At 46.8% G+C, this 26,620-nt stretch overlaps 1 protein-coding gene across 3 annotated transcripts in view; it reads left to right on the top strand.

Moving 5' to 3' along the window:
- Positions 1–1,801: 1,801 nt before the first annotated feature.
- The window catches only part of PLCD1 (phospholipase C delta 1), a 55,554-nt gene continuing 30,735 nt past the window's right edge, over positions 1,802–26,620 (top strand). Inside the window, exons 1-2 of one of the 3 annotated variants that reach the window (XM_064422835.1) lie at positions 1,802–1,886; positions 18,020–18,184. In XM_064422835.1, coding sequence (XP_064278905.1) covers positions 1,817–1,886; positions 18,020–18,184 — 235 coding nt within the window. In that variant the 5' untranslated portion in view covers positions 1,802–1,816. Of the gene's footprint in view, positions 1,887–5,608; positions 6,015–13,414; positions 13,862–18,019; positions 18,185–26,620 lie in introns of those variants that run through there. The other 2 variants (XM_064422690.1, XM_064422747.1) reach the window with 2 other exon arrangements.

Genomic DNA, 26,620 nt, shown 5'->3' with positions numbered 1-26,620 from the left:
CATTGAGCCCAACACTGTGTCCACCACTAAACCCTGTCCCTGCCCCCTGCTGCCACATCCACGTGGCTTTTGAACACTTCCAGGAATGCTGATTCCACCACTTCCCTGGGGAGTCTGCTCCATTGCCTGATCAACCTTTAAGTGAAGGGGTTTTTTTGCCTAATATCTAATCTGAACCTCCCCTGGTGGAACTTAAGGCCATTTCCTCTCATCCTGTCAAATATCAGAATCAGCCATTAATGGATAAAAGTGGCAGGACCCTGGGACCAATCTCCTGCTGTTCTTTCCAAACAAGAGATAATCACTCCATGTCATGTTTTCATTGCAGCAAGTCTAGTACATCATTAGTTTCCCCAATTAGGTTATTGTTTCTCATTCATGCAACAGTAACTCCATGTTAATGGTCAGATTCACAAACTCATTCTCACAGTTATAAATGATAGCATTGTGGGGCTGATCCGTGGTGTTTACTGAAGCACTGAACTGAGAGGCTGATGGAGTGAATGCACCATGTTTGCTTTGAGCTTCTCATTCTCTGTTAATAGATGAGCTTTTCAGAGCTTTAAAAGGAGTCTCTAGGGTCCCCTTCCCCCAGAAAGTCTTCCTATAAGTGTTTTAGACTAAATGTACTTTTCTGTACAACTCTCTGGTAAAGACATTTTCGTTCTACCAGAATCAAAATATTTAAAGTCAGGGAATTTAACATAAGAGGGTCTACTTAAACCTACATTTGTTAAAGCATGGAAATGCATAACAATTGCTCTCAGAGACTCATAAAATCTGTCCAGTAGTGGGAGAAATGAGGTAAACAAATGTGAAATAAAACTTTCAGCACATAATTAGTCTGAAGAAAAAATTGGTGAGATGTCCAAATACCAAGCACTGTCAAACTGACGTAAAATTATTTGTCTCCTTTTTACTGAAATTCCAAGAGTTATAACAAACTCATTGGATAAGCAAAGGAACCTAGGAATTTAATTTGTAAATCTTATGCATAATCTTACTTTTGGTTCTATTTTCCTATAATTTTTCAGCCTGAAATCAATGTGAGACTTGTTGAACTGGCAACTCTCTAAGTCTTTAATTGTGACCATACAGTAATAAATGACTCCTTTGATTGTTTTATTGCTTTATTTGGTGGTTAGAACTGCTCTTGATTACTTAGTCTAAGTGGAGGGAAAACCCTTCAAGATACTTGAGATACAGTAAGTCAGCTAGGTGTATTTCTGGCTTAGCAAGTCAAATTTATCTTCTGCTCGAGCAGAAATACCTCATTAATTTTAATGGGACTCATACAGGATTCTGCCAGCAGCAGGTTTAGCTTTGCACATCCCAGCATCTGTTGCTTCCTTTTCCTGTGGCCGTGTACAGCTCTCCTAAATGGGAGTAACTGCTGCAATAAATGGTTTAAATGCAGATGTATACATCAATATCATTTACTCTGAAGGTACTTTGGCACAGCAGTCCATGGTGATAAACAAGGCATCTGGCTGCCTTTCCCATTCCCTGAGCTGCATGATACTGGTGTTAATTCCATTCCAGCTTAGTTTATAAACTACAGTGAATTAATCTGTCCAGTGACTTGTCCATAAACCCAATAATCCCATAATAATTCCATTCCATTTTAGTTTATTAACTACAGTGAATTAATCTGTCCGGTGACTTGTCCATAAACCCAATAATCTCACTGTTCTTACAGTCATAAATCCCATTCATGAGCTTTTTTCAATTTATCTCCTAAGGGAAGCTGATTTCCAAAGGTGCTGATCTCCAGCAGCTCCTGCAGATCCACGAGGCTGCTCTTCCCCACAGTTCCATGTGTTCCTTGCAAGTGAGGGACCAGAAGCTGCTGCAAACCTGGGAGTGCTGGGAAAATTTGCTGATAGGTAAATATTGGGTGGAGCAGACTCAGGGGCAGGATCAGTCCTAGGAATCCCAGGCCTTGCATGGGCAGGGAAGTGTTAGCAACAAGAGCCGTGTCCACCTAATGAAAGACAGCACTGATAACCAAAGAGTAATGATTGCCTCTATGGCAGGTGAGTCACCAGGGCACTGGAGCTGCCTCCCACAAGGGTGTTCAGGCTCCTTGGTGAGAGTTCTGGCAGTTCCCAAAATGTAAAAGGCAACTGACAATTTGATATTTTGTTGTCTATCGACTATAGACTTATTTATTCAGCCTAGTGGAAGGTTTCTCTGCCCGGGGGCTGGAAGGAGATGAGTTTTAAGGTCTCTTCCAACCCAAACTACTCTGTGATTCTGTTAATCTATTTTTATGAGAGTAGGATTTAGAGAGACCTGACAACCTGAGGATAGTAGCACACCCCATCTAAACCAGTAAACAGACTGGGAAAAAAACATTTTAAAAACCCATTTCAGTGAACAGCCAGACCATAAGTAAAGTGTTTGAGAATTCCTGTCCCACTTCTGCATTGACATGAACTCTATTTAATATGACATTTTCTTTTGTGTTGGTTTTTGAAATTCTCCTGCTGACAAAAACAGTCCCACGTGGCTGCCAGAGCTCCCTGCTGGCTTTGTAACCCCCAAATGCTTCTTACACTGCGTAAGCATGGCAGGAATCCTGAGTCCTTTCTGCAAAGCAAACAAAGACCTTTGCTGTTATCCTTTGGAAAGGTGGTTGGGAACATTGCAGTGGGGTGAGGAGGGTGTGTGTGAGATTCTGAAGGGCAGAGGGAGCCAGGAGGCATCTTCTCCATTGGAAACACTCGGTGTTGGGGCGGTGTAGCATTCCTCTGAGATGAAAAGCTGCTCCTTCCACTGTGTGCAATTAAGTCAACACTTGAGTCATGCTTTCAGAGTGGAGACAGGTAAACTGCTTGCTTTAGTTTTGCTGTGATTTGTGGTTCACTGTGGAATTGAGCCCTGCAAACATTTTTGCCTCTGAGCTCTGTGACTGCTCTTTGGTGCCTGGGCTGGGCTGTGTGTACAAAACAGAGAATGCAAAGGGGTGTAGGAGTGAGAGAAATGGGAGAGCTCCTTGACTTTGCAGGGCTCCAGTTCAGCTGATGATCTTGGCACCTTTGCATGCAGACATCTGTGTTGGAGGGCGTGTTACAGAGGCTCCTCACCCAGCCTGCCTGACATTTAACTCCTTCCAGCCTCACCTCTGTGGCTGGAGAGCAAAGGGGATAGTCAGGATGTGTCCTGGCTTTGGGCCTTGTCCCTCAGTGAAATATCACAGCTCTGACCTTGTACTTTTCCCAAAAGCAAAGCTGCAAAGGTGGCAGCTTTGCTTTGGGAAGGCAGTGCCAACTCCCAGCCCATCTCCAGGCTTAGAAATGCCTTGACTTTGCTTCACTATGGGCACAGTAGTGATGGTGTGGACAAGAAAAAAAATGCATATTCACGTGACATTCTTAAATTGCTGTATTATTCTTAGAATATTTTTTATTAGTAGGATTTCTGCAGCTCACGGAAGCTCACATCCCTTTGGTTTTATTGTTATTCTGGATCTATACTGTTCTTAGCAATTGCAAAGGAAAAGAAATTCAAGCACAGGCAGAAATACAACTCAAAGGACTGCAGCCTTATGAAACAAAACTGATGAAACCTGTGCTGTGGGATCTCCAGTTCTGAGTGTCTGCTGCAGCATATCAGCGCTCTGATGGGGCCTGCTGGATTTTCTGATGAATGCAAGAAGTGCAAGATTGTCTGTTACTGCCTGGCTTGCTCTGAGCACACACACATGTCAAGCCCATTCAGAATTTAGAAAAGGTGATGACTTAGCTTAGGGTGGCAGAAAGGTCCCCAGATGCTCCCAGCAGCCTAAGTGGTGATGCTTCTGGATGTGCACAGAAGCAGGGAGAGTAAATGGGATTGCAAAAAGTGAAAAGTAGAGGAAAGTTTTGTGAGACCTCCTGACAGGCACCATTTGGATGTGGCACCTGGGGATATGAGCATGCTGGTACTGGGTTAATGTTGGACTTGATGTCCTTGGGAGGTCTTTTCCACCCTTAGTGATTCTATGGCTCCAGCTTCTACTTCAGCTATGATGGTGGAAAATGCAGTGTGGCAAGAATGTTGCACAAGGAGAGAGAGTGGGCTCTCATGAAGGGGTAAATGCAGGGGATGATCTTCAAGACTCAAGGGATGATGGCAGAGAAGCTCAGTTGTGTTTTCCTGGTGAAGCCCTGTCCAGCCTGAGGTGAGGATGGCTGTGTTCACAGCAGAGTCATGGTGCCATTGTACCCCATGCTTCTGGGAAGAGGTTCTGACCACAAGGAGCTCCATGTCATTTCTGGGAGTGATGGAGCTCTCTTACACTGTCCCTTTTGCCACAGAGGGCACAGGGACCCTGACCAGTCCACCTCTAAGTGAGGACTTGTGCCAGGCAGTGTGAGGGCACAATGGGGTGTGACAAAGAGAACAGGGAAGGAGTTAGTACAAAGCCTTTTGTGTCACCACTTTCAAACTGCCCTTCTCTCCTTTTCCTCTCTTGTGAAAACCATCATGTCCTCACCACCTCAGCCTTACTGGAGTTTCCAGTCTGGCTGGCTCCTCCAGCAGCTTTCCTGTACACTCCCTCCAGTACTCTTCCCCATCAGCTGAAAGGGTGACAGGTTGTGAAGAGTCCTCCCAAAATCCCTCTACCTTGAAGCTTTTAGGTCTGTACTAGCAATCTCCTGGTCCTGCCTGCCAGCAGCTGCCAGTTTGCCCCATCTGAATCAATGTCTTTGGGTTTGAAAAAGGAATGTTCCTTCCTAGGTCCTTTGGAAAGTGTCCAGCAGGAGATGAGCCCTCCCCATGCCAAGCTGGTGACTGTGAGGTAGAAGAGTGGACTTGGGAGGAGTCATGGGGTGAAATCTCTGCTCTTTTATTGCTCACTTGTTTGGCTTTGTTAGTTTTGTCCTAGCATGAGGAGTTTTGCTATATTAGGGCTGTTTTCCTTGGGTGGTGGCAGCAGCCTTGTATTTGTGGACTGTAAAACTGTCTGAGAGCAAGGTCTGGGCTCTCAGAGGAGCAGCCCAGTTCCTGGCAGGGAGGGACAAACTGTCCAAAGTATTTTTCAACACATGTTTTCTAGATCTGTGACCATCAGGAAGAGACTTCTCTCTTCTTTCAGTGGAGCTGCTGAGGAGAGAGGGCTTTGAATCTGCCAATAACTCCATCAAGTGTTTGCATCAGGATAACCTAAATAACCAGAAACATACATAAACAATAACAAACCTATTACTAAAAACATTCAAGTAGAGGGAAACTTTATTTTCCCACACTGGCTTCCTTTCCCTCTCCCTCTTCACCATCACCATCTTTCTACCCTTCAAAGATACCTAATTCAGGAGGAGGGAACAGAGTGGAAGAAATCAGTTCCACTCACTAAAAGCCTCAGGACAGTGCAGTTTTTTCTGTCTCGCTGTCTCAAATGCAATGCTCAACTTTTTTTTTCTGCCCTAAGCTCATGCCTTTGTGAGCGTTTGTGGTTACAGTTTCTATTTCTACACTGGCAAGTTCTGACTGGGTTTTGGTTTTTTTTAACTTGTGGAAAGAATTATGCCTCCGCCAGCGCCTAAAAGCTCATTAGCCCTAAACTCTGACCTGTGGCATCTGCTTAAGACCCTTTCCTTGACTTGCGGACCACCGAGGATGGATTCAGAGCAGGAAAATGTGGCAACCACAGAAAGGAAGCATCGCTGGGAAGCTCCAGGGGCAGGAGGAGGCCGGGCCAGCGGCGAAGACGCCAAAAGCGAGCAGGGAGGAGCCAGAGCCCGAGCGGCGCTTGGCCGCGGTCGCTGCGCCGGGCAGGCAGCGGCGTGCGGCTGCGGGAGAGATAAATGAGGAGTCACAGCCAGGACGCAATTCCAGCCCAGGGCACGGAGCAGCCCCTGCGGAGGGAGCTGCCTCCCCTGTCGGGGATCGCTGGAGCGAGGAGCAGCGGGAGCCAGGCGGCTCTGGCCCCGCAGCAGCGCTGAGTTCTGGGCACGGCTGCTCCCGGAGCCCCGCTGCTGCTGCTGCTGCAGCCATGGCATCCAATGGCACATTCCTCGCCTGCAACAGTAAGTCTGGGGAAGTGTTCTTGTGTTTCGGCTCTCTTATCTTGTCCAAGAGCTTTATTTTTTCCTCCTCTCTTCTCCACTTCCCCATTCTCTCGTTCGGATGTAATGGGGCATTTCAGCGCTGTCGGAGAGAGAGGTGGTGGATTTTTTCTGTGTTGGTAGGAAGGGTTGCCTTGGCTGGGGAAGCATCTGCAAGTTCAGAAAAGTGGATCCAGATCTCCTCTCCTTTATAGGAAACGGGGAGCGGGATGGGTGCTCTGCTGGATAACCTCTGTGGGCGCTGGTGGAGCCAGCACAGCCTGGATAAACATCTGGGCTCAGGGGCTGTCCCGAGACACTGCAGATATTAAGTACAAAATAAGTAATGTTTCTAAAAAAAGAAGTTCTCGCTGCCCTTGCAGCGAGTGAGATTTAGGAAGGTTGTGTTGGTGCCAAGCCTGGGAGGCTTGTCCGATAGACAGGGTAATAAAATATCCCCCCTTATTTCCTCACCTGACTCTATGTATTACTTTGTTACCACTTCATTGTATTTTACTTACTCTGAGTAGCAGAAACAACTCAGGGCTGTGACAGCTACAGGTTGAAATGGAATATTTTAATCCCTAAGAAATGGGAGAAGCCTCCAATATTTCTTTTATTTCATGAGACGAGTGCTTTCTTACTACAGATAAGCTATAAACAAAAATAAACTGATAGAGCAATAAGTAATAATCATTTTAGTGTTACCAGCAGAAATGTGAAAATATTCCCCCAGGCTGATGAAATCTTCACTCTGATTTTCCCAGATGGTAGAAGTCTCACAGGAGGGTGAACCAGAGGTTAATGTTATACTTTTTTTTTTAGGTATTTCATTCATTATACAGCCACTGGGGAAAGAAAGCTAAGAAACACATCTGGAACTGTTAAAACATTTCCCATTTTGGCCTGTGGGTTATTTTTCAGTGAATATTATTTAGTCCTCTGGGTTTAGGAACCAAGAAAAATTCAGTGGCTGGTAATCTATTATTTTGTCTGAAGCAGAAAAATACACAAATGTTGAATGAGCCAAGAATTTAAAAAAGTATTTACTGAAATTCCTTGACACATAACACACACACACACACAAATGCCAGGGTCACTCCAAATGCCAGACTACTTAGATAAGAGGAGTTGTTCCCATGTGGACTTCTTAGCAGGATTAGATTTTGCTATGTAGTTTGTCAGAAATTTCTGATACTGTGAGTTGTGGATATGCTTTGTCCCTGGCTCTGTGTTGAAACTCAGCTTCTTTCTTTCAGGTTCTCTCTTTTTTTTTTTTTCTTTTTTTTTTCTCCCAAAATGCATACAACAACAGCTGTATTTACTATGTCAGAATTAATGTGGGCTATTAATACTCTTTCTCTTGCCTCATGAAGTTGGTTTGTTTCAGAACTGGGAGCCCTTGTGCTCATAGATTGTAGAATAGCTAATTTGTGCTCTGATTTATTCTTATACACTGACTTTTCACCCAAGACACTGTGTACATTGTAAAGGGAATGCCCTCTGCCACAGTCCAAGGGGAGAATCAGCTTGTAAAATCCTACAAGACAGGCCATTTCCTTGTTTGCTCTGCCAGAAAGTCCTCAGGATTAACATCTCTATTGAAATTTCCAAATGAATCATCTCCACCTGCCCTTGTGAGCTGGGAGCACTGAGGAGGCTCCTTCTGCACCTCCAGCTAGGAGGTGATGCAGCTTGGATCAGCTGGGATCTGCTCTGGAGCAGCTGGTGACTTTGATCTCCTTTCCTAGCAACAAAATGTTCCCAGCACACACCTTTGATGCAGGTTGTGCTTGATCCACCACGTGAGAGTTTTGTGAGCCATAGTTCCCCATAGTCCAGGGGAATTTGGGATACTGACACATCCCACCACATTGAACAGTTAACACTTCCCTTTTTCAGACAGGAAAAGTAAAATTCACTTTGGGTCATTTTTATTTTGACACAAAACCTGCTAAATTTTCCATCTGAAAAATGTATTTTAGTAAAACTAAAGCCTACAGTAGGTTTTGAGATTATTGCCAGTGTGTAAATCTCCATCAGGCCCAAAAGTAGCTAAGACGGGGCCAGAGGATGCTTGAGGAAAAGCAGATTTTAATGGGGAAATGAGAAAGAAAGAAAGAAGAGGGAAATGCAGTCACTTGGAAAAGTCCTGCAGGTACAGAGATGAAAGGATTCAGCCAACTACAGGGAAAAGCAAGAGGGAGAGGTGTGTGGGGAAGAGGTGGTTTGTGTAGGAATGGAAACTCAGCTGCCTGGACAGGCACTTGGAGCCAAAGTTATCAATAATTTGGGAGCAAAATCGAGTTTCCTCTATAGGGACATCAATTAAAAAAAGGTATTTTGGAAGGAAAGCTGCAGATAAACACTTGGTGATTTGATCACACAGGGTGGGATTCAGCTGGGTGAGCACCAGCATCTCGGAGAAATGTCAGCCTTACAGGGATCTAGGCAGGAGGATTGTGTCCTGTCTTCTCCTGGGCCCTTGTTGGCACTGCAGATAATTAAATCCTGCAGACTGACCCTCAGCCATGTGTCTCTGAGGTCCTTACTGTGGGTGGAAGGGCTCAGTCCTCACTCAGCCAAGCCACCAGACCAGAAGGCTGCAGACCTTGGTCAGACACAGAAGTTTCTTTTTTCCTTTGTGCAGGCTGAGAAGATTTTGACACAGTTTCTTCTAAACTGAAATACTTCCACGCCTTAAATGAGCCAGCCTAAACACTGTGTGTGGGGAAATTCTCACACCTCAGGCTTTGCCTCACATGGTACCTTTTAAAGCCCTGTACCACGGTACCTTTTAAAGCCCACACAACACGTCTCAATGGCTGGTTTTGGCTAGAGTTACAGAAATTCCAGAAAAATCCCTTAGGAAAAATAAAATTGAATTCCCTAGTTTTGCATAATTCAGTTGTGCAATTTAATTATTGCACAAATTTTGCCCTGCTACAGAATGTTGAGAATGACCTACGTTTTGTCTATGAAAGAAATTTCAGCTCCTGAAGAAAATGTTGAGAAAAGCTTTTAAGTGGCCTTTAAAAAATGAGGCTTGGACCCACCTAGAACTGACTTTGGGTTTATGAAGAGAACATCTTCATCTGCATGTTCCCAGAAACATGACCTGGGAGTTGGGCAGTTGAGCTGCTCAAGTGCTCCTGGCTGCTGATCCTGGTCCTATCCATCAAGTTGATATCCTTATTTTCAATTACTTTCTTTCCACACCAGCTACTGGAAAAATCTGTAATTTATTACAAGCCAGTATTTTTTTACACTTTCTTTGCAGCCAGATCCCTATGCACTGAGATGAAGGGACCAGTGGAAGCAGCAAACCAAACCTTCAGTCTGGTTTTGGTTTCCAAGCACGATGAACTTTAGCTGGGTGTTTTGTTTTACCTGGATTTCATCAAGAGCTCAGGGCAGTAGCTTTTGATGGGTCACAGCCTGTTCCCTGCACTGATCCAAGCTCCCTGGGAGGGACCTGGAGTGGCAGGAAGATGTATGAAGGTTTTTACAAATAAAGGTCATGATTTGTCTGTCTGTGAAATGTCTGAGCTGGCAGCCTGGCTTCGTTTACACCAAGCAGGGCCAGGGCTCAGCACATTCCCCAGCCTGGTTTTGATCCACAGCAAGCTGGCAGATGGCGTGGCCTGGGTGATGGGCCTGCAGCCCTTCCCAGTGGGCACTCTGGATATAAACAGCCTGTTTTGAGGAAAGATGGGATGCACGGACTTGTCAGAGCTGGAGGAGGGACATGAGACCATTCCCAGAGACCATTCAGACAAGGTGAGACAGCCAAAGGATACAGAGAGAAAGTGGGGCTGAGAAATGCTGGGCAGTGCTGATCCCATCACACAGCTCCTCCAGTGTGCAGGCAGGGAGAGGCTTTAGGCAGTGATCTAGAGAACAACGAGACTTGGAAAACTCCTCCTGTATGAATCTTTAAGGTTTAATGTATATGATTTCTGCCCCAGCTCAGCTGCACCTCTCAAGCACTCTGCGAAGGGAGAGGGCTAGAAAAGCCAAGGGAAGGTTTGCTGCTGGAGAAGCCCGTTCTCAGTGTGACCACAAGGTGGAACTTGGTACATACCACATGCTCTGAGGAGGCACCCACTGGGAACGAGCAGCAGCAGCCTTGGCCAGGGATGCACCCATGCATCTGGACTCAGCACCCACTCCCTGATCCCCATTTCCCCACAGGGAGCAAGAATGAAATGCTGGTGTAGAGGATCCACAGGCATTTTTTTTTCTGGAGGTGAGAAGCTGTGCCAACAGTAAGGCTGAGTTCTCAGAGGATGTGAGGTGTGACTGGGGAGAAAAAGCTGAGAGCAGTGAGTGGTGTAGCAGAGAAGAAGGAAAAAGGGTTTCTGCAGGTGGAATATGGCAGGGCATGGATGAAGTGAGGAATAGACTCCAGAGGGAAGGACAGGGCAGGTGGGACCCTGCAGAGGTGGAAGGCACCTTTCTGTCACATTCTTTAGTAAGAAGAATGGCATAAAGTAAAATAGACCTGTTTTTTTTCTTCTTGGTAACAAATACAGGGCAAGACACAACCTTTGTCCTCTTTAGGGGGAAAATCTGCCCTGAACAAGACATTTATTATTTGATATGTAGTTCCATAGGCATTACTAGTTCTAATGTGTATCATGTGCACGATGTGATGGGGAAGTGATGAGGTCATCACCAGCACAGGTATTTTTATTCTGCTCCTAAAATATTACAAATCTGGGGAAATCAGCATCTGAGTTTTGTCATGTTATTTTTGTCAATGTGCTCCAAAGAGACTGTGACCAGAATTAGGGTTGCACCCCTTCTGGTGTTACCTAAATATGATGGTGGTGGGAGAACAAGTGTAGCCCTAATAAAGAACTCAAAAGCCAACCTGCTACTCCCAGTGTGAAGTGGTAATTCCTTTCCTTAGCTTCCGTGTGAAAGGATGTGATGGAGATTAATTAATTTTGGAAAATCATCTGAAGAGCAGCCTGTGGGCTGTAGTGTTCTCACATAGCCCATTTCCTACCAGACACTGCAGCCACTCCATCTGCAAGTGCCTGCTTCCTGGATATTCAAGCACTTTGCTGACTTTGGGACCATCCTCTGGCATCCTCATTCCCATTGATTTCCATTTGCTCTGTGAGTAATCCAGCTGGAATCGATAGGGTGATGAGCACAGCAAATCCTGGGCATGGGGACGTGGATAACTTCACTCATGTGACCAGGGCCATTTATTTAATTGGGATTGGTCACATGGGTAAAATTGCACGACCCACTGAGGTGCAGTTACCTGCAGTGAATAAGGCTTGAAGAATTTTTCCACGAGCCATTTGCAGGAATCACTTCCTCCCATGCTGGAGTGTGACAGCAGCATCGTGTAACATCAATACCCATGTCACCCTTACCCATCAGGCTTCTTCTGTGACTTGTGACATAGTCTTTAATTTATCTCAAGACCACAATAAATCCAGCTCATTTTTTTTTCCCATAGGAGGGAATTTCTGTCCTGATTTATCTCATCTTCATTTAAAAAGCAAACTGTTTTGAACTGCTTTACATCTCTGAAGCCTTCACAACAGCAGAACTTGCACATTGCTGTTCTGGAGAGGTAGCCAAACTCATGGCATGCTGACCCTGTGCTTAGTGTGTGAGCAAACTTCAGGGCTAAGTACAGTAAAATGCTCTCCAAGGGCATGGAAAGCTTTGAGCAGAGCTGTGACTGGCACTGCAATTAGGAATTAATGAGAAAGTGAAGCACAGGGCCTTTGTGTGTTCCCAGATCAATCCCTATGGGATGCTGGTTGCTGCTGGACAGGAGAGCTGGTGCATAGAAGCAAATTGTTTTGCTAAGGCAATTACAGGAGACTTCCCCACTCCTTTAATTAGATCAGTCCTCTCCAATGTGCACAATGTGAAATATGAGAAGTGCTCAGAGACTGATAGCTAATAAATATCATCTAGCCATTACATCATGGTGCTCACCTCCTTGCCAGGGCAAAAACAAAGCCCCCAGCTCCCAGGAGAGTGCTATGGAGATTACAGCTCTGACATCCAGCCCCTGTCTGTGCAGGAGGCCCAGAAAGGCTGAAGGTGTTTCCCTAAACAAACTGATAATCTGGCTAACATGTTCATCAATGTCCCACCCAGAAATTGCCTTTATTCTCCTTTGCTGTCTGTGATCTGCAATGGCTGTGTGTAAATAAAGAGTTATTAGGTGTGCTGCTGTTCAAGGCCGTGCAATGGCTCTGTCTTGTCCCCAGAGGGTTTCTCACCTGTGGTGTATGGCAGTGATTAATGACTCTGACCCTGTTCTTGTGCTGGTCAAACAACCCAGTGCTCTGTGCTTCCCTGTGGGGGCTGGTAGGGCTTCCTTCAAACTGCTGAGGAAGGAGGGGAAGATGTCTGGATTGGCAGGCACCAGAAGCAGAAATAATGTTTATAAAATCTGTGTTGACTATGATGAGGGGCTGGTGATGGAGAGCCTTCATTTAAGTTGAAAACAGTGGCTAAAACAGTGTGGTTTGATATCAAGTTTCTTGGGTACATGCTGATTCTGCAGTAAGGAATATTCACCCCTGCTTGATCCATGTCCCCGCAGTATCTTCACCCTTACAGCAGCAGCTGCAAAGGCAATGAGGGAAAAAAACAAACAAAAAAACCAACCAAACAAAAAAAAAATAGTCTGTGACAAAGTGTGTGTGTGTATAGCTACTGTTTTTCCCTTCAGAAAAGGTCCTGGCCGGGTAAGTGATGGATTTTAGTCCCAGCCATTGCCAGGACAATGGGGAATGGCTGTGAGTTACAGCAAAGGAAATTTATACTGGTCATAACATACAAATTTTTTTTGAGAACATCTGAGCTCTTGTATGGGCATCCAAACTGGTTTTGGAGTCTCTGTCCCTAGAGATATCCAAACTCACCTGGACAAGGCTGCAAGCAACCAGATCTACCTCTGAAGGTGACTCTTCACTTTGAATGGGTGGTTGAACAAGAGAGCTCCAGAGGTTCATTCCAACATGAATTATTCCGTGATTCCGTGTAATCAGTGACTTGTTAAATCCCTGAGGAGGCTTTTTCCTATACCGGAGTGCAGGGTAAATCTGAATTACAAGAATAAACCCAAAGCTATGCAGAAATGTGGGGTCAGTGACTCACCCAAGTCACACAGGAAATCGGTGGCAGAGAAGGCACTCTCCGCGCTCTTAGGAAAACACTCTTCCGTTGGTGGAAAAGGAAGAGGATTAAAACTCAGTTTCCGAGCATCTTTTGGGTCACATCTGCCCTGGCGGGAGGTGTTTTAGGCACCGTGCTCGGCGGCGGTCAGCGGGAGCAGCTCCGCTCAGAAGAGAAAGGGTGGAGCCGGCTCGCTCGTGGGCAGGACGAGCTGACGAGCCCAAAGGCAGCGATTAAGACCCGCAAACAATATCTGCGACTTCTCCAGCCTCTGGAAACGATGCGTAAAATCCCGCTGGTGGAAAACTCCTTCCTTCTACCTGGGCAGGCTGCTCGGCTTGATTTTGCATCCCGCGTGTGAAGCAGGAGGAGAGACTTGCCGCGGTCCCACCCCCGCCGGACTCTGCCCTCCCCTGCCCTGCCGCGCTGCCGCTGTCCCGCTGCCCGCTCCTTGGAGCCCCGTGTGACACCGCCGGAGCTCCTGGATGAGCAGGGATCCCTGCAGGGGTGGCACGGCCCCCCAGCCCTCCCGACGGCCGCCGCCTCTCCCCGAGCCCCGCGCTGGACCATGCAGTGCATCCGAAGGCAGCCCAAGCGCACCGTGTCCCAGGAAAACATCCTGCTGGAGCAGAGCCGCAGAGTGGCCGCGCTGAATGGCATCAGGCTGGGTAAGGGACAGCTTGGGCACACCCGGCAGCCGCTTCCCTTCTCTTTTCCCTGCGCGGAGGCAGCGCTCCGCCCTAAGCTCCAGCGTTATTTTTAAATTCCCAAGGTTTCCTTTGCTTGTAACCACACGCCAGATGTGTGAGCAGCCTCGTTGGAGGCATCAAAGTGTGGGCAAAGGCTCGGTTCCCAAAGCTCTTGCTGGGTTTCTGCACTGCCTGTGATTGAGGGTGTTTGGGGTGCCATTCTCCTGGCCAGTTTTAGGTGGTGTGCTGCCTGTTGCTGTGAGAGCCCAGGGAACCACGCAGAGGCTGCCGATGAAAGAGGAAACCCGGGGAGTTTCATAACTTGTGTGCCTGGCTGTGAACTCAGGGCTGGTTCCTGCTCTCTGGAGGCACAGCCCCGTGGATGCAAGTTCTTTGATTCCTGTGGACTCACAGGGTGGATGGAAGTGGGAAATAGCCATTTACTCACCCGAGTTCCTTTACCTGAAAGGCTTTCTGCCCTTTTAAACCAGCAAACCTGAGTTAAACCTGGTCTGTAAGCAGGTGGAAGGGGGAAAGCGGGCGGGAGGAGACTTGTTTTATAGCAACTGTAATTAAGTTCTATCAGATCAGCACATTTGTGAGAACACTGCAACAATACAGATTATCACTGCCATCCTAAGGAGCTCCTCAGTGAACTCAAAGCCGGCTCCTACCGTGACAGCTATCGTTTTATTGGGCTTCCTGCTTGCTGCAAACCTGAGCTAGATAAGGCAAAGGTTAACATTTCTGATGGCTCAGGGTTTGAAGCTTCCTAGTGCAGTGTATTAGCACGGTGGTTATTGTGGTGCTGTGTGTGCTCAAGGCACTCCTGCCTTGGCCAAACATGATTTTCGCTCTGAACATCACTGTGTGCTGAATATATTCTCTTCAGAAAGTGTGTGATTGATGTTTTGCAAGTAGGGAGGTCCTGACCCTTGAAAAGCACTCTGGAATTTCGCATGCTAAGTGTGTATTTGGTATTTTACAGAGGATGCTAAGCAAGACACAGTCTTGCACATGCTTCAGGCAGGATTTACACATCTCTTTCAGTGAAGTGATTTTGCTTCTCATGCTAAATGTTGTTATATAGTTGGGAGTCAATATCCTTGTCCTGTTGCACAGTGATTTTTAAATTTTACATGGTGTATGTGTACAATATGTGTGACTCTGGTTTTCACTGCTGTGAGATGGAGCTCTGGACCACAAACCTCAGCTTCAGTCTCAACAATCTGGTCTAGTGGAAGTGTCCCTGTCCATGGCAGGGAGGTGGAATAGGATGACCTGTAAGGCTCCATCCAACCTAAACCATTCCATGATTCTCCATGGAGTTTGTAGGAAGAAATCTTCAGGTTTCTGGTGGGAAAAATTGTGGGGGTTTTTTTGTTTGGGTGGGTTTTTATTTTCTTTTTTTTTTTCTTTTTTTTCTTTTTTTTTTTTTTTTACTGGAAAGCAGTTCAAATAACCAGCTGAGAGTAATGTCCCACTGACACATCAGGGGTGTGTTTGTGGTTCCTGTATCAGCAGATCAGAGTGTCTTACGCTGCACTATGGCCTAACAAAAAGCAGGTAGGAACACAGAAGTTAAGTGACTCACTCAAGGAAAGATTCTGTGCCAGTGCTTGCTTGGGCAGAGGAGGCAGAGCCTGAAGCTCTGGGGAGGAAGAAGGAGAGTTTTGACCACACTGTTACACTGACTGGGCTGTGCTGCTGGACAGGGTGAAGGGCTCTGAGCTCCAGCTTGTGGCTGAACTCTGTGGTTCAAGCCTTGAGGAGAGGAATCTGCCCTTGGCCACCGCCTGTGCCCACCCAGATTTGTCTTTAGTACATTGGTGCAGCTCTTTGGGATGTCCTGGCAGCAGGACACGTTACAGATGCTGCACGCAGGGTCTGTGGAACAAAACATGCCCTGGTAAAATGGATTTCTCATTCCACACTTACAGACATTGGCATCCAAAGGGTTTGTTGGGTTTCCTGCTCTCCTTGTCATGTCACCCCAGGACGACTTGTCCTCCTCCAAGTCCTGTAGTGATTGAGAGTGGTTGGGATCTGAAGAAAAAGAAGGAATTGAGCTGGGAGCCAGGATAGGAATGTGGGTGAATAGGGAGAAGGGAGAAGTTGGTTTCCTCTCCAGGAACCCCGAGGGGAGCCCCAGGGATGTTAGTGAGGCTGCAGGCTGTGCACTTGGAGGACCTGTGCCTTAGAGCAGAGCTCTAAGCCAGCTCAGGAGAGCAAGAACCTGTGGAGCTGTTGTGGTGTGTGTCCTTCCTCCAGATGATCTGGCCACTCATCAACCCCTGGGAATGCTGTCCCATAGCTGTCCTCACCTTGTCACCCTTCCGTGCTTTCCAGGAGACGGATTTTTTTTCTTCTCTCCATTATTTTTTTTTTTCCAAAGTTTTCTGTGGGGGAAGCATTCAATTTCCCCTCCTAGGAACCTCCAGACCACTCATGAGCTGGGGAGCCAAGCAGTGCTGCAGCAAGGAAGACAATTAATGAAATACCTATTTTTACTTTGAGGAAAGAAAGAGGGCAAAGGCACCTTTGCAGGATCTCCAGTTTCTACTCTGATGCTTTCAAGTCTCGATGTTTCAGCCTGGCTCAGCTCTGGGCATGTTCCTTGAGCTCTATAAAACCAATAAATGGTGTGAGCTGCTCACAAAGTGCACACTGGACACCCATAATATTTATCTCTGATGTAAATACCAGCTTTGGCAGCCTAAAGTGCTCTCTTTAGGCCAGTGTATCCCAGTTACAAACTCTCAGTGCTGGTTTTTGCTGCTGCCACCATGACCCACACTGGTGCTTTGCAGCACCTGGCACTTCAGTTTCCTGTATGGAATGTCAGGATAGTGGGAATTTGGCCACTTGGATCTCAGGGTTTTGTTTTTCAAGCAGGCCTGAAGTGATGCCTGGTAGTTTCTTGTCCTGCCTTTTTTAAAAGACAGTGATCCAAAGCAGCTGTGTCTCCCAGAGAAGAACCAGCCCAATGTCACAGGGGACACTGCAGTGAAAAAATGTTATTTGTGAGACTCCACATTATGTTTGTATAAAACTGAGGAATGTCCCTGGAGATTTAATGTCAGGTGGCTGCAGGTGGCCAAGGGGCTCCCTGCACTGCCAAGGTAAGGGAAGAAAAGTTTCCTGGGAGTTGGGATGTGCAGGGTCAGCACTGCAGAGTTCAATGCTGCTTCACCAGCTCTGAACCAACCTTTCATGCAGTGTCACAGAGCTGCAAGGTGCCTATTACAGAAAGCCCAGGATGTGTTCCTTGTGTTTCATGTTCTCTCCCTTCTCAGTCTCCATGCTTCAGATCTGTAATTAATGGTTGGTTTGAGGGACAGATTCTCCCAGGTATTTAAGTATGTGGAAGTCAGGCACTGCTGAGACACTCAAAACCATGTAGAATGCCAAATTTGTTTTCAGAGTCTCAGTGGGTGCCGGTTTCCTCTCTAGATGTCTTAAATGCCTTCCTGAATCCAGGTTAAGTTATGAAATTCGAAGTTTCCACAGCCAGAAGGTTTGGTTGTTATTACTTGACATAGCATTGTCTTTGCAGTGTAAGAAAGACAGAGACCCTTCGGATGGTTGAGCAATGAGGAGATCCTGGCTGCTCCTTACTGCTGTCCTAGCAATCTGTTGCTGCCTGTCACCAAACTTCTTTCTCCTAAGCTTCATCTGATCTGCACAATTCCCACGTGGATAGGAAGGCACTGTTTGCCAGAGGAGGATGAGAGATATCTTTGTGTATTCCTGTTTCCGCAAAGGAAATTTTGTTGCAGATTTGAAGTCACTTGAAAGTTCCTGACAGCATTCCAGTTACAAGTTATGCAATTTTCCTTTCTCTGCTTTTAATTCTCTGCTGTTGGTTTTGTTGTAGTTTTTTGCATCCTAACTATTTGCTGAGAAGGAGCTATTTCACCCTTGTAAAACACCTGAGAATTACAACACAAAGTGTTCGGACTCAATCTGAGAAGCACAAAGGCTTCAGCCTCCTTTGTGATCATGAAGTGGTGTGGAGGATTTCTGGGTCTCTCTGCTCTGCTCCTCAGACCCGGCTGCCCTTGTGGAAGGGAAAACTCTTTGAGCATCATTTCTTGAGCTGTCTCTTAAAACATTACTACTTCTGTTTCTCCACAGGCCTCAAAGATGACAAGGACCTGAAGTTCCTCCTGAAAGGCAGCCAGCTGCTAAAAGTGAAGTCAAGCTCCTGGAGAAAGGAGCGGTTCTATAAGCTCCAGGAGGACTGCAAAACCATCTGGCAGGAGTCAAAGAAGGTGCTGAGATCCCCAGAGTCACAGATCTGTGAGTAAACTGCTTTGTCAGAGGTGCCTGGGGTGAACCAGGACCATTATGTGGTGTGGAGGGAAGGTTTGGAGCAATGAGAGCAGGTCCTTCATTCCTCCTGTGACACACACAGCGAGTGATGCTGTCACCTCTGGGACAGCCACGAGGAATCTGCCGTGTCAGGAATGGTCACATTGCCCAAGCTCACGAGCTGCTGCCTCAGATGGTTGTGGGGTGGGCTGTGCTGGTCTCAGCAGCCCTGCCTGGCTCGTTTCCTCCCCAAAATTGTTCACTCAGGTGTCCGAGCCCTAATGCTCGGTGTGAGACATGGTGTGAGCCCTTGTGTGGCTGCTGCTCCTTTGCTGCCTGCAGCCCCAGGGAAAACTGGCATTTCAGCCTCACAGGAGAACTGCAGAGATGTGGAAATCCAAGGGCTGACAGGAGATGTCTCTGGGAAGGACAGCCTATTCTCATCCTTATCTTGGAAACCCAGGATCTGCCCTGCTGTAAAAAGTCCTGATACTACAATCACCATTATATGGCACAGGAAAAACCATTCTGTTCCAGCAGCACCCAGCTTGGCACCGTAATTGGGACCCCAATTGAACCCAATTGTGCAGACAAAATGGAATCAGACAGGGTGTGTCTGTTTATATATATTTTTTTTCTTCTCATTCCATATTTTTCTGACACATTTCTCCATATTTTCTCACTTTTTTTCTCGTTTATTTCACTAATCATTTTAGTCTTGTAAATCCAGGAGATAAATTAGTAACGTGGAAGATGTTTTAATTACACAGGTTTTTTTGGTAATGATCACAATTAACTAAATGAAGGGTGGGTCTTTCAAATTACCTCCCTTCCTCCCACAAGTAGTGATAAGATTTCCAGTAGGAGGAGTAAAGTAGCAGGGTAAAATATGTTTGGTTTGTAACCCGGATGAGCAGAGTTTTCTCACATGACCTTGGGCACCTCATTTAATCTCTTTGTACATCCTTCTCCACACATTTTCTTTCTCTTCCTTCTAACTAACTGTAAAAGGCTTTAAATCATAGAATCACAAAAGTTTGGGCTGAGAGGTACAATAAAGATCATGGATCAGGGAGTTCCAACTCCCTGCCATGGGCAAGGACACCTGGACCAGGTTGCTCCAAGCCCCATCCAGGTGTTTTGCTGTGGAGACTTCCAAGAATGGGGCATCCACAGCTTCCTTGAGCAGCCTGTGCTGGTCACACTCTGAGTAAAGAATTTCATTCTAACATTTCATCTAAATCTCTCCTTTTTTAGTTTAAAACTCTTCCCCTTGTCCATCACTATCTGCCCTTGTAAAAAGTCCCTGTAGCTCCTTTTTTATAAAGGGGAAGGCTGCAGTGAGACCTGCCCTGAGGCTTTGGGCTGTCCCCTCCTGGGTGTTTGGATGCCCAGCCTGGCAGGGTCCTGAGCTCAGCTGGGCTCTTCAGGTGTCCCAGGGCAATAACCCATCATTGCAACAACAAACAGAAAGTTCTCAGTGAGTGTTTGTTCCCTGCTCTGCTGAGCTCTGTCCCATACAAAACCAAAGTCCTTCCCACATAATGTATATCTTTCTATATACAATTTATCTTGCTAATATATCTTGCTCTAAATCACATAAAGGTGTGAATGGAGAAGAATGACTTTCAGAGCTCCCTTTTCTGTGCTCTGAGACAGCAGTTTCCAAATTATGGGGTCTGAGAGCCCCTACAGCAACAGTCCTGACCCCACCCAGTCCTTGGAAGTGAATGGGAAGGATCCTTGTGCTGAGTCTCCAGGTACCCTGATGTTTGCCTGGAGAAGCCCTGGTGGATCCATGGCTGTGGACCTGGCATGGAGAAGGGTTGCAACTGGGACTATTTTACAAACAAGAGTGAGATAAGTCCTTTGAGCTGGGCTCTGAGCACAGGCTGGGGTGTGTGGGTGTGGATTTACAGCACTCCTGATGCACTGTGGTGGCTGGGCACAGCCAGCACTGCCACACTGCTGGAGACAGGCAGTGCCACGGTAGGCAGGAGGACCTGCTGTGCCCTGGGGGTGTCCTCAGTGGCACGTGGAGATGGAGTAATGTTCTCTGATGGCTCACAGCACGTGCTTGCTCCTTGACACCCCTTTCCCAGGGAAAGATTTACTTTTTTTTTTTTGTCATCAGGATAACAGCAGTGGACAGGTCAGTAGAGGCAGAGCTTGTCCTTGCAGCTCTGTGAAGGCAATCTTGGCAAGGCTCTGGCCAGACTGGCTTTGCACCCATCTGGCTGTGGGAGCTGGACAGGCTGTGTCCCCTGTGCTCCTGGGAGGATGTGAGCCTGTGCCTGCACTTGTTGTGCCAAGCTCTTGGCAGGGTTGGAGGGACACCTGCAGGTGCTCTGGACACACCTGAGCCTGGAAGTCAAGGAGAGAGAGGAGTACTGACTCCTACAAAGTCCTAAGCCATAACATCAAAGAGGTCCATTTTCATAAAATCATAGAATGGTTTGTGTTGGAAGGGACTTGAACATTTCCAGGGATGGGGCAGCCTGTGCCAGGGTCTCACCACCCTCACTGTAAGGAATCACTGCCTTATGGCCAATCTAATCCTGCCTTCTGGCAGTGTGAAGCCATTCCCCTTTGTCCCATCACTCCAGGCCCTCTGATAAAAGTCCTTCCCCAGATCTCTTGAAGCCCCTGGAAGGAGCTGATGTCTCCCTGGAGCTTCTCTTCAGGCTGAACACCCCCAGCTCTCCCACCTGTCCCCAGAGCAGAGGGCTCCAGCCCTTGGAGCAGCTTTGTGGCTTCCTCTGGGCTTGCTCCAGCAGATTCACATCCTTGGAGGCCCCGGAGCTGCAGTACAGCAGGTGTTGTATCATGAGAGCAGAGGAGAGGGACAAAATCACTTCCCTCTACCTTCTGGTCATGTTTCTCCTTGCCTTTCTCTTTTATTGATCCTCTGAGACATTCCATTCATGAGTTTTCAGAGTGACTGCTGTGTTTGAGTTTAATTCTGGAGCTTTTAGCTTCACCAGGCTGCTCTGGGTGCAGGTACAGAGTGGATTACCCCTGGCTCATGTTGTGGCCTCTGGCAGGCTCTGTCACCCCATCTTGGTCACTGTGAAGGCTGTCACAGCAGAGGAGGAGTGCAGGGCCATGATTTGAGACCCCAAATCAGGGTGAGTCTCTGCAGAGGATCACCCTTCCTTGCTAACAAACACTGACTTTGCTCTCCAGGACAAAGCCTTTCCAAAGCTGCAGATAAACTCCCTTTTCAGGATGGAAAAAAGGATGAGCAGGATGGAAACTGGGAGGTTTAGCAGCAGGTCCAATCTTATCTGCAGCATTGCTACAGCAATGAATGCACCTCAGAGGAGGGAAGTCTAAGGGTTATGTTTTTGTTTGGATAGTTTCTGTTATTCTTATGACCAGGTGGAAAAGCTGTTTGTAAACCATGGTGTGATGGAGTCCACTAGATAAATCTGGGGACTGCCAGGGTTAGACAGAAGAATCTCTGAAGTTCAAAAAACCCCACCTATCAGGGTGGTGACAGGAACGGATGCTGCCTGGATCAGATACATGGGCTATAAGCAGTACCTTCCTCTGTTGTCTTTATTTTAAACAACTGGGAATCTAAATTAGGTGCTGTCTTCATAGCTGCAACCCCCAAACAGGGCTTTGGGGATAAGCTGTCCTTCCAAAATAGTTTCTGATCTGGTAGAATAATCCATTTTTTACTTATTGTCAATACTTCCTTATTTTTCAGTATATTCCATTTAACCCCAGGGCAATTTTTTTTTTTTTTCCCAAAAGCCCTTGAAGTGTCTTAAGCCAATTTTCCAGCAAGCATGTTCTGCCCTGTGTGTACTCTCTGGTTGCCTCCAGCAGAAACACAGGAGTGCTGGGCACCAAGGGCTGTTCAAAATCACCTTTAAAAATCCATTTTTCACCAAAGGTTGCTCCTTCCTGTGGCTGAGCTACAACCAGATCCACAAACACACCGCTGCTCTCATTATCCCAACTGCTGTGTAGGGCCATGGGAGGGTGGATGCTGCTTTGGCCCAGGAAGCTTTCACAGTGCTTTCTCCCTGGCCGCCAGAAGCAGAGTTAAAGTGGCTGGATTAACAGTTTTGGGGCAAAAAACCAGATTTATGTGAGGGAGCTGGAAAACAGTTCATTCTGAGGCAGTTCACTGCTGAGCATCACTGTGGTGTGAGGGAGGAGAGCCAAAGGGGCAGAGCTGCAGCCTGTCACTAGCACTGTCTCGTTCAGCTGTGGTCAAATACCAGATCTCATGTAGGTGAAAAAAAAAAAAAAAGAGCAAAAGGGCATTTGCTGCTTTCAGTGAAATTGATTTTTGAAAGTATTTTCTTAAATCAGCTGTAATCCCTAGTGTGAGCTCACTTAAGCCAGCCTCAATCCCTTTAAAAACTCTCTCAACTTGGGGATTTGTGGGAATGGTTGAAAACTTTCCAGTGAATCATCCTTTTGAGCAGCTGGTGGAGAAACAGAGTGTTCAAAGGCAGAAGGAAAAGGCTGAAGGAGTCTATTAAGTTTAGGGGTGCTGCAGTGGGGCCCCAGAGATGGTGCTTTGGTGCCTCCTGCACTGTGCCTCTCCTGGAGGCTCAAGGAGGTGATGTTTTCCATGAAAAACTTCACACACTGTAGCAGGGATGATTCACTGGGGCTGTGCTGTTGAGTCACGAGCAGTGAAGTCAAGAGAGAACGTCAGGAGTTGTAGCTGAAATGTATCCATTTCTGGCCAGAAGCTTTACGTAAGAACTCCTATTGTTAGATTTTTTTTCTTTTTCTGTTTTTTGATTAAAATAATAGGTTTTGGGGGGTGAGCTAAACTTGGTTGGACTACTGAGTGTTGCAAGTGATGACTGTATTATTAAAGTCATGAAATAGATCTTTAGATCTGATGACTAGTTATTCTCCCTATTAAAAATGCACAGAATTTGTTTCTGTTCCTCTGGTTTCTGGCACAGTTATAGGATATTTTTTGCTTGGTTTAAACATAGTACAAAAGGTTTGTGTTTATAGCCTAGTACCAGTGTTCAGCAGAAAACTTCTTCCTTTGCTTTTGACTTGCTGGGAAATTTATGAATATCCTTAAAATACCACGCAGTGAACATATCATATCACTTTTGTAGAAGAATAAATTATTGTCTCCATTGAATTAATGTCCTGAACTCGCAGAAGAACAGGAAGGATGTAATATTGCTTTGTGTTTGCTGGAGTCACAAAGCAAAAGCTTGAAATTGTTCCTGGTAAGTGTCTAAAGTCAACAGAAACTCTCAGCAACCTGTGTGCACACAGCAGGTAGCTGGCTGCACCAACAGCTTCCTTCTGCAGTTCCTTGAGGAATCACTGCTTTCGTGGTCAGACTTGTATTTACCCCTGGAAAAATATTTGCTGATGCCAGTGCGTTATGCAAGGCACTGTCAGCTGTGAAAACAAAACCGTCTGTCTGTGGGTCTCATCAGTTTTTATCACAATCACTCAAGCCATGAAACACGTCATCTCAGATGCAGAGCTGCCTGTTTCTTCGATTGAGTTTTCAATCAGGCCACCGCGGGCGTCGCTGGGACAGTTTTCATCACAGGCAGCGCGCTGACAAATATTGACCTTGTTCTCTGTAGCATATGTTAAATGAAAAGGCAGAAGTGTTGAGAGCCTCAGATACAAATTTAGCAGTGCTGTGATGGCAGGGCAAGTAGGAGCTGGTCGCCAAAATAGTTTGCAGGGCCCTGGTTGAGTGGAAGGGATGTAAACAGAGATCACTCTCTGCTTCAGTGCCCCAAGCCATGATGGGTAAAGACTGAGTAAAGACCTTATATGAAAGGGTATTTCCAAACAACCTGTAAAATTGCATGTGCATTGCATCACCGGCTGTCAGCTGGTAAACACACACCAGCAGTGAGGGCAGACTGCTGTGCAGCAGATCTCGAGTCACAGCAACCTGCTGAGCGTGGCTGTGGAGGGGGAGAAGGGAATGCATGAGGAATCAGCAGCTGGGACCCGCCATAATTCACACACAGGGAGATGAAGGAGCAAGGCAGGCAGGGCTGGGAGGGCACACTCATGCTGAACCCACCCATGAGCCATTGTGTTAAAGTATCCCTCAGGGACGAGGGTGATGGATGGCCTTTGGTATTCCCAGCCTGGGAGGCTGACAGTGCTCCAGCTCCATCTGTTTACAAAGGTCCTGATCCCAGCTGCAGGTCCTGATCCCAGCTGTGTTTGGCCATTGCCATCAGCCACCCCTGGTGAAACCCAAATCAGCTGAATGGCTCTTCCCGGGCTGAAACCAGAGCAAGGAGCACACTCAGCGTGTTGTGAAATCCATGTAGTGTCTCTGCAGGATGGTCCTGGGCTCAGGTAGCAGCTTTCATCTGCTCCTCAAAGAAGCTGAGCTGAGGTGCAGCATGTTAGGGTCTGGAGATGTGCAGGATGTTGTGGGGGCTCTGTATGGCTGAGCATGTTTCTCATCTGCATTTCTTGACAGTAAACAGAAGTGACTTACTGAGCCAATTAGAGTGGGATGGAGTAATTCAGTGTGACTGAGTGCCACATTGCACAGATCGCCTCTTCCTGACAGGGGGTGGGATAAGGAAGGACTCTGAGGAGTGCTTCTTGGACTAACTCAAGGAAGGCTGTTTTGGCAGTGCCCATACAGTGACCCTCCTCTCCCACTCCATCAGCAAAGGCACAAGAAAGGAGAAACACCTGCCAGTCCTTGTCCTTCACATGCTTGGTAGTTTGCAGGAGGTGCAGGTTCAGTTTTTTACCTTCTCTCTTGACAAATACTCTTGACAAAATATCTCATCTCAAAGGGCTGTGTGTCAAGCAGGAGGAAAACAAAGGGATTGTTGCCTGCCTTTGTTCCTCCTTTCCCTCTATTCCTTAGGATTAGCAAAGAGTGTGATGCTCGTTCTCCCAGCACAGTCTGGACATTTCAGTTGTGGAGCAGTGATGAGAGAAGAGATGGAGAGGCCAGGGCTCCTCCCTGACAAGGGCTTTCATCATTAGGAATGTTGTCAGGCTCATCCTTCTGGCTCTTCTACACCAGAATCATACATAGAGTTGCTTGGGTTGGAAGGGACCTTAAAGATCATCCAGCTGATTTCCTTTAAGAGGTGTCCCTTCTGCATGAAGAGATGAGTTTGCAAATGTAACACCCAGCTCCTTGAAAGCCATGAAGAGAGAAATCCAAATCAACAGAGGTACCCAAAATTTACATGTTGGTTGCTTGAAGATACCATGGGCTGTCAAAAGAATCCTGAGGGCCTGAGTCATCCCTGCCTGCTGATGCCAGGAGTAAAAGAGGAGAAGGGTGCTGGGCTGAAAATCAGCAAGGGAGAAGCACAAGAGCAGGAGCCAGTGATGAAAACTGAAAGGAGGGCTAGAAAGAAAGTTCTCAACATCTCCCTGAGAGTAGTTCAGACAGGAGGAATTCCACGGGCTCCGGGGAAGGTTGCTGTATGTCCATGTCAGTGGGGAGCCTTTGGCTGTCTGAGCAGCATCCAGAGCAGCCAGGAAGGCTGACCAGGATGTAACCTGTGTGAGTTGGTGTCTGGAGGTCAGCAGGAACACAGGCTTCCTTGTGCTGTGCGTCATGTTTTGGGCTCTCTACAAACCACCTCTTCAGCAGACGCAAACACTCAGAAGTAGATGCAAACTTTCCAGATTCTCTTCTGCTTGTGGTTATCTCCCCGCTGTGGCGTGATGGGGAAGGAACAGGGAGGCTGCAGGGAGCTGTGATTGATGGCTGTTTGCTGCCAGTGTTCCTCTGCTGTGAAACATCTCTGTGCCCCAGTTATTTTTGATTTCTCCTTGCAGATAGCTCAGCTGAACACACAGTTTGGGACTCCTAATAGAGTACAGTCACTGCCTGGGAGCAGCTGATAAAGTACTCATGCTGGGTTAAGATTTTCCAGAAAAGAGATAACTTTAGCAGATGGCTTGGGCTGAGTCCTTTGGCTCCAGCTTTTTTATTGATAGATGAAAACAGTACACACAACCAAGCTATGGAAAGCTATAAAAAGTGTCCTTCTTTACCCTGCTCTGTAACAGTTCCTGTGGTGATAGTTTCTCTCCTCTCTTGTGTGACTACAATAGACACCAGTCGTGCTCTTCAGCCTTCCTTGGACCCTTTCTGTACTGAGGAGCTCTTTTATCTCCATCATTCTCTCCTCAGCACACCCTGAAAAGATCAAGGCAGCCCTTCCAGACACAGGTTTTCAATCTTTTTTTCCTCCCACACAGCTTTCTTTTCCAGTGGATTCATGCAGCCACGTAATGGTTTCCAAAGAATCCATTCTAAATTTCCAATATTCAACATCAGATTTTCTGGTCTTGGAAACAGGAGGCCATTGCCAACCCGAAGTTTAGGGATTGATTGCACAAGCAGACTAAGGACTTGTCCTTGCTATTCTGCAGGACAATAGCTCTTGTGAGCCAAGCAGTGGT

This window comes from Passer domesticus, chromosome 1, assembly GCF_036417665.1.
Source record: "Passer domesticus isolate bPasDom1 chromosome 1, bPasDom1.hap1, whole genome shotgun sequence".
In the NCBI taxonomy this organism is placed as follows: Eukaryota; Metazoa; Chordata; class Aves; order Passeriformes; family Passeridae; genus Passer; species Passer domesticus.
This window is presented reverse-complemented; position numbering and strand designations above follow the sequence as displayed.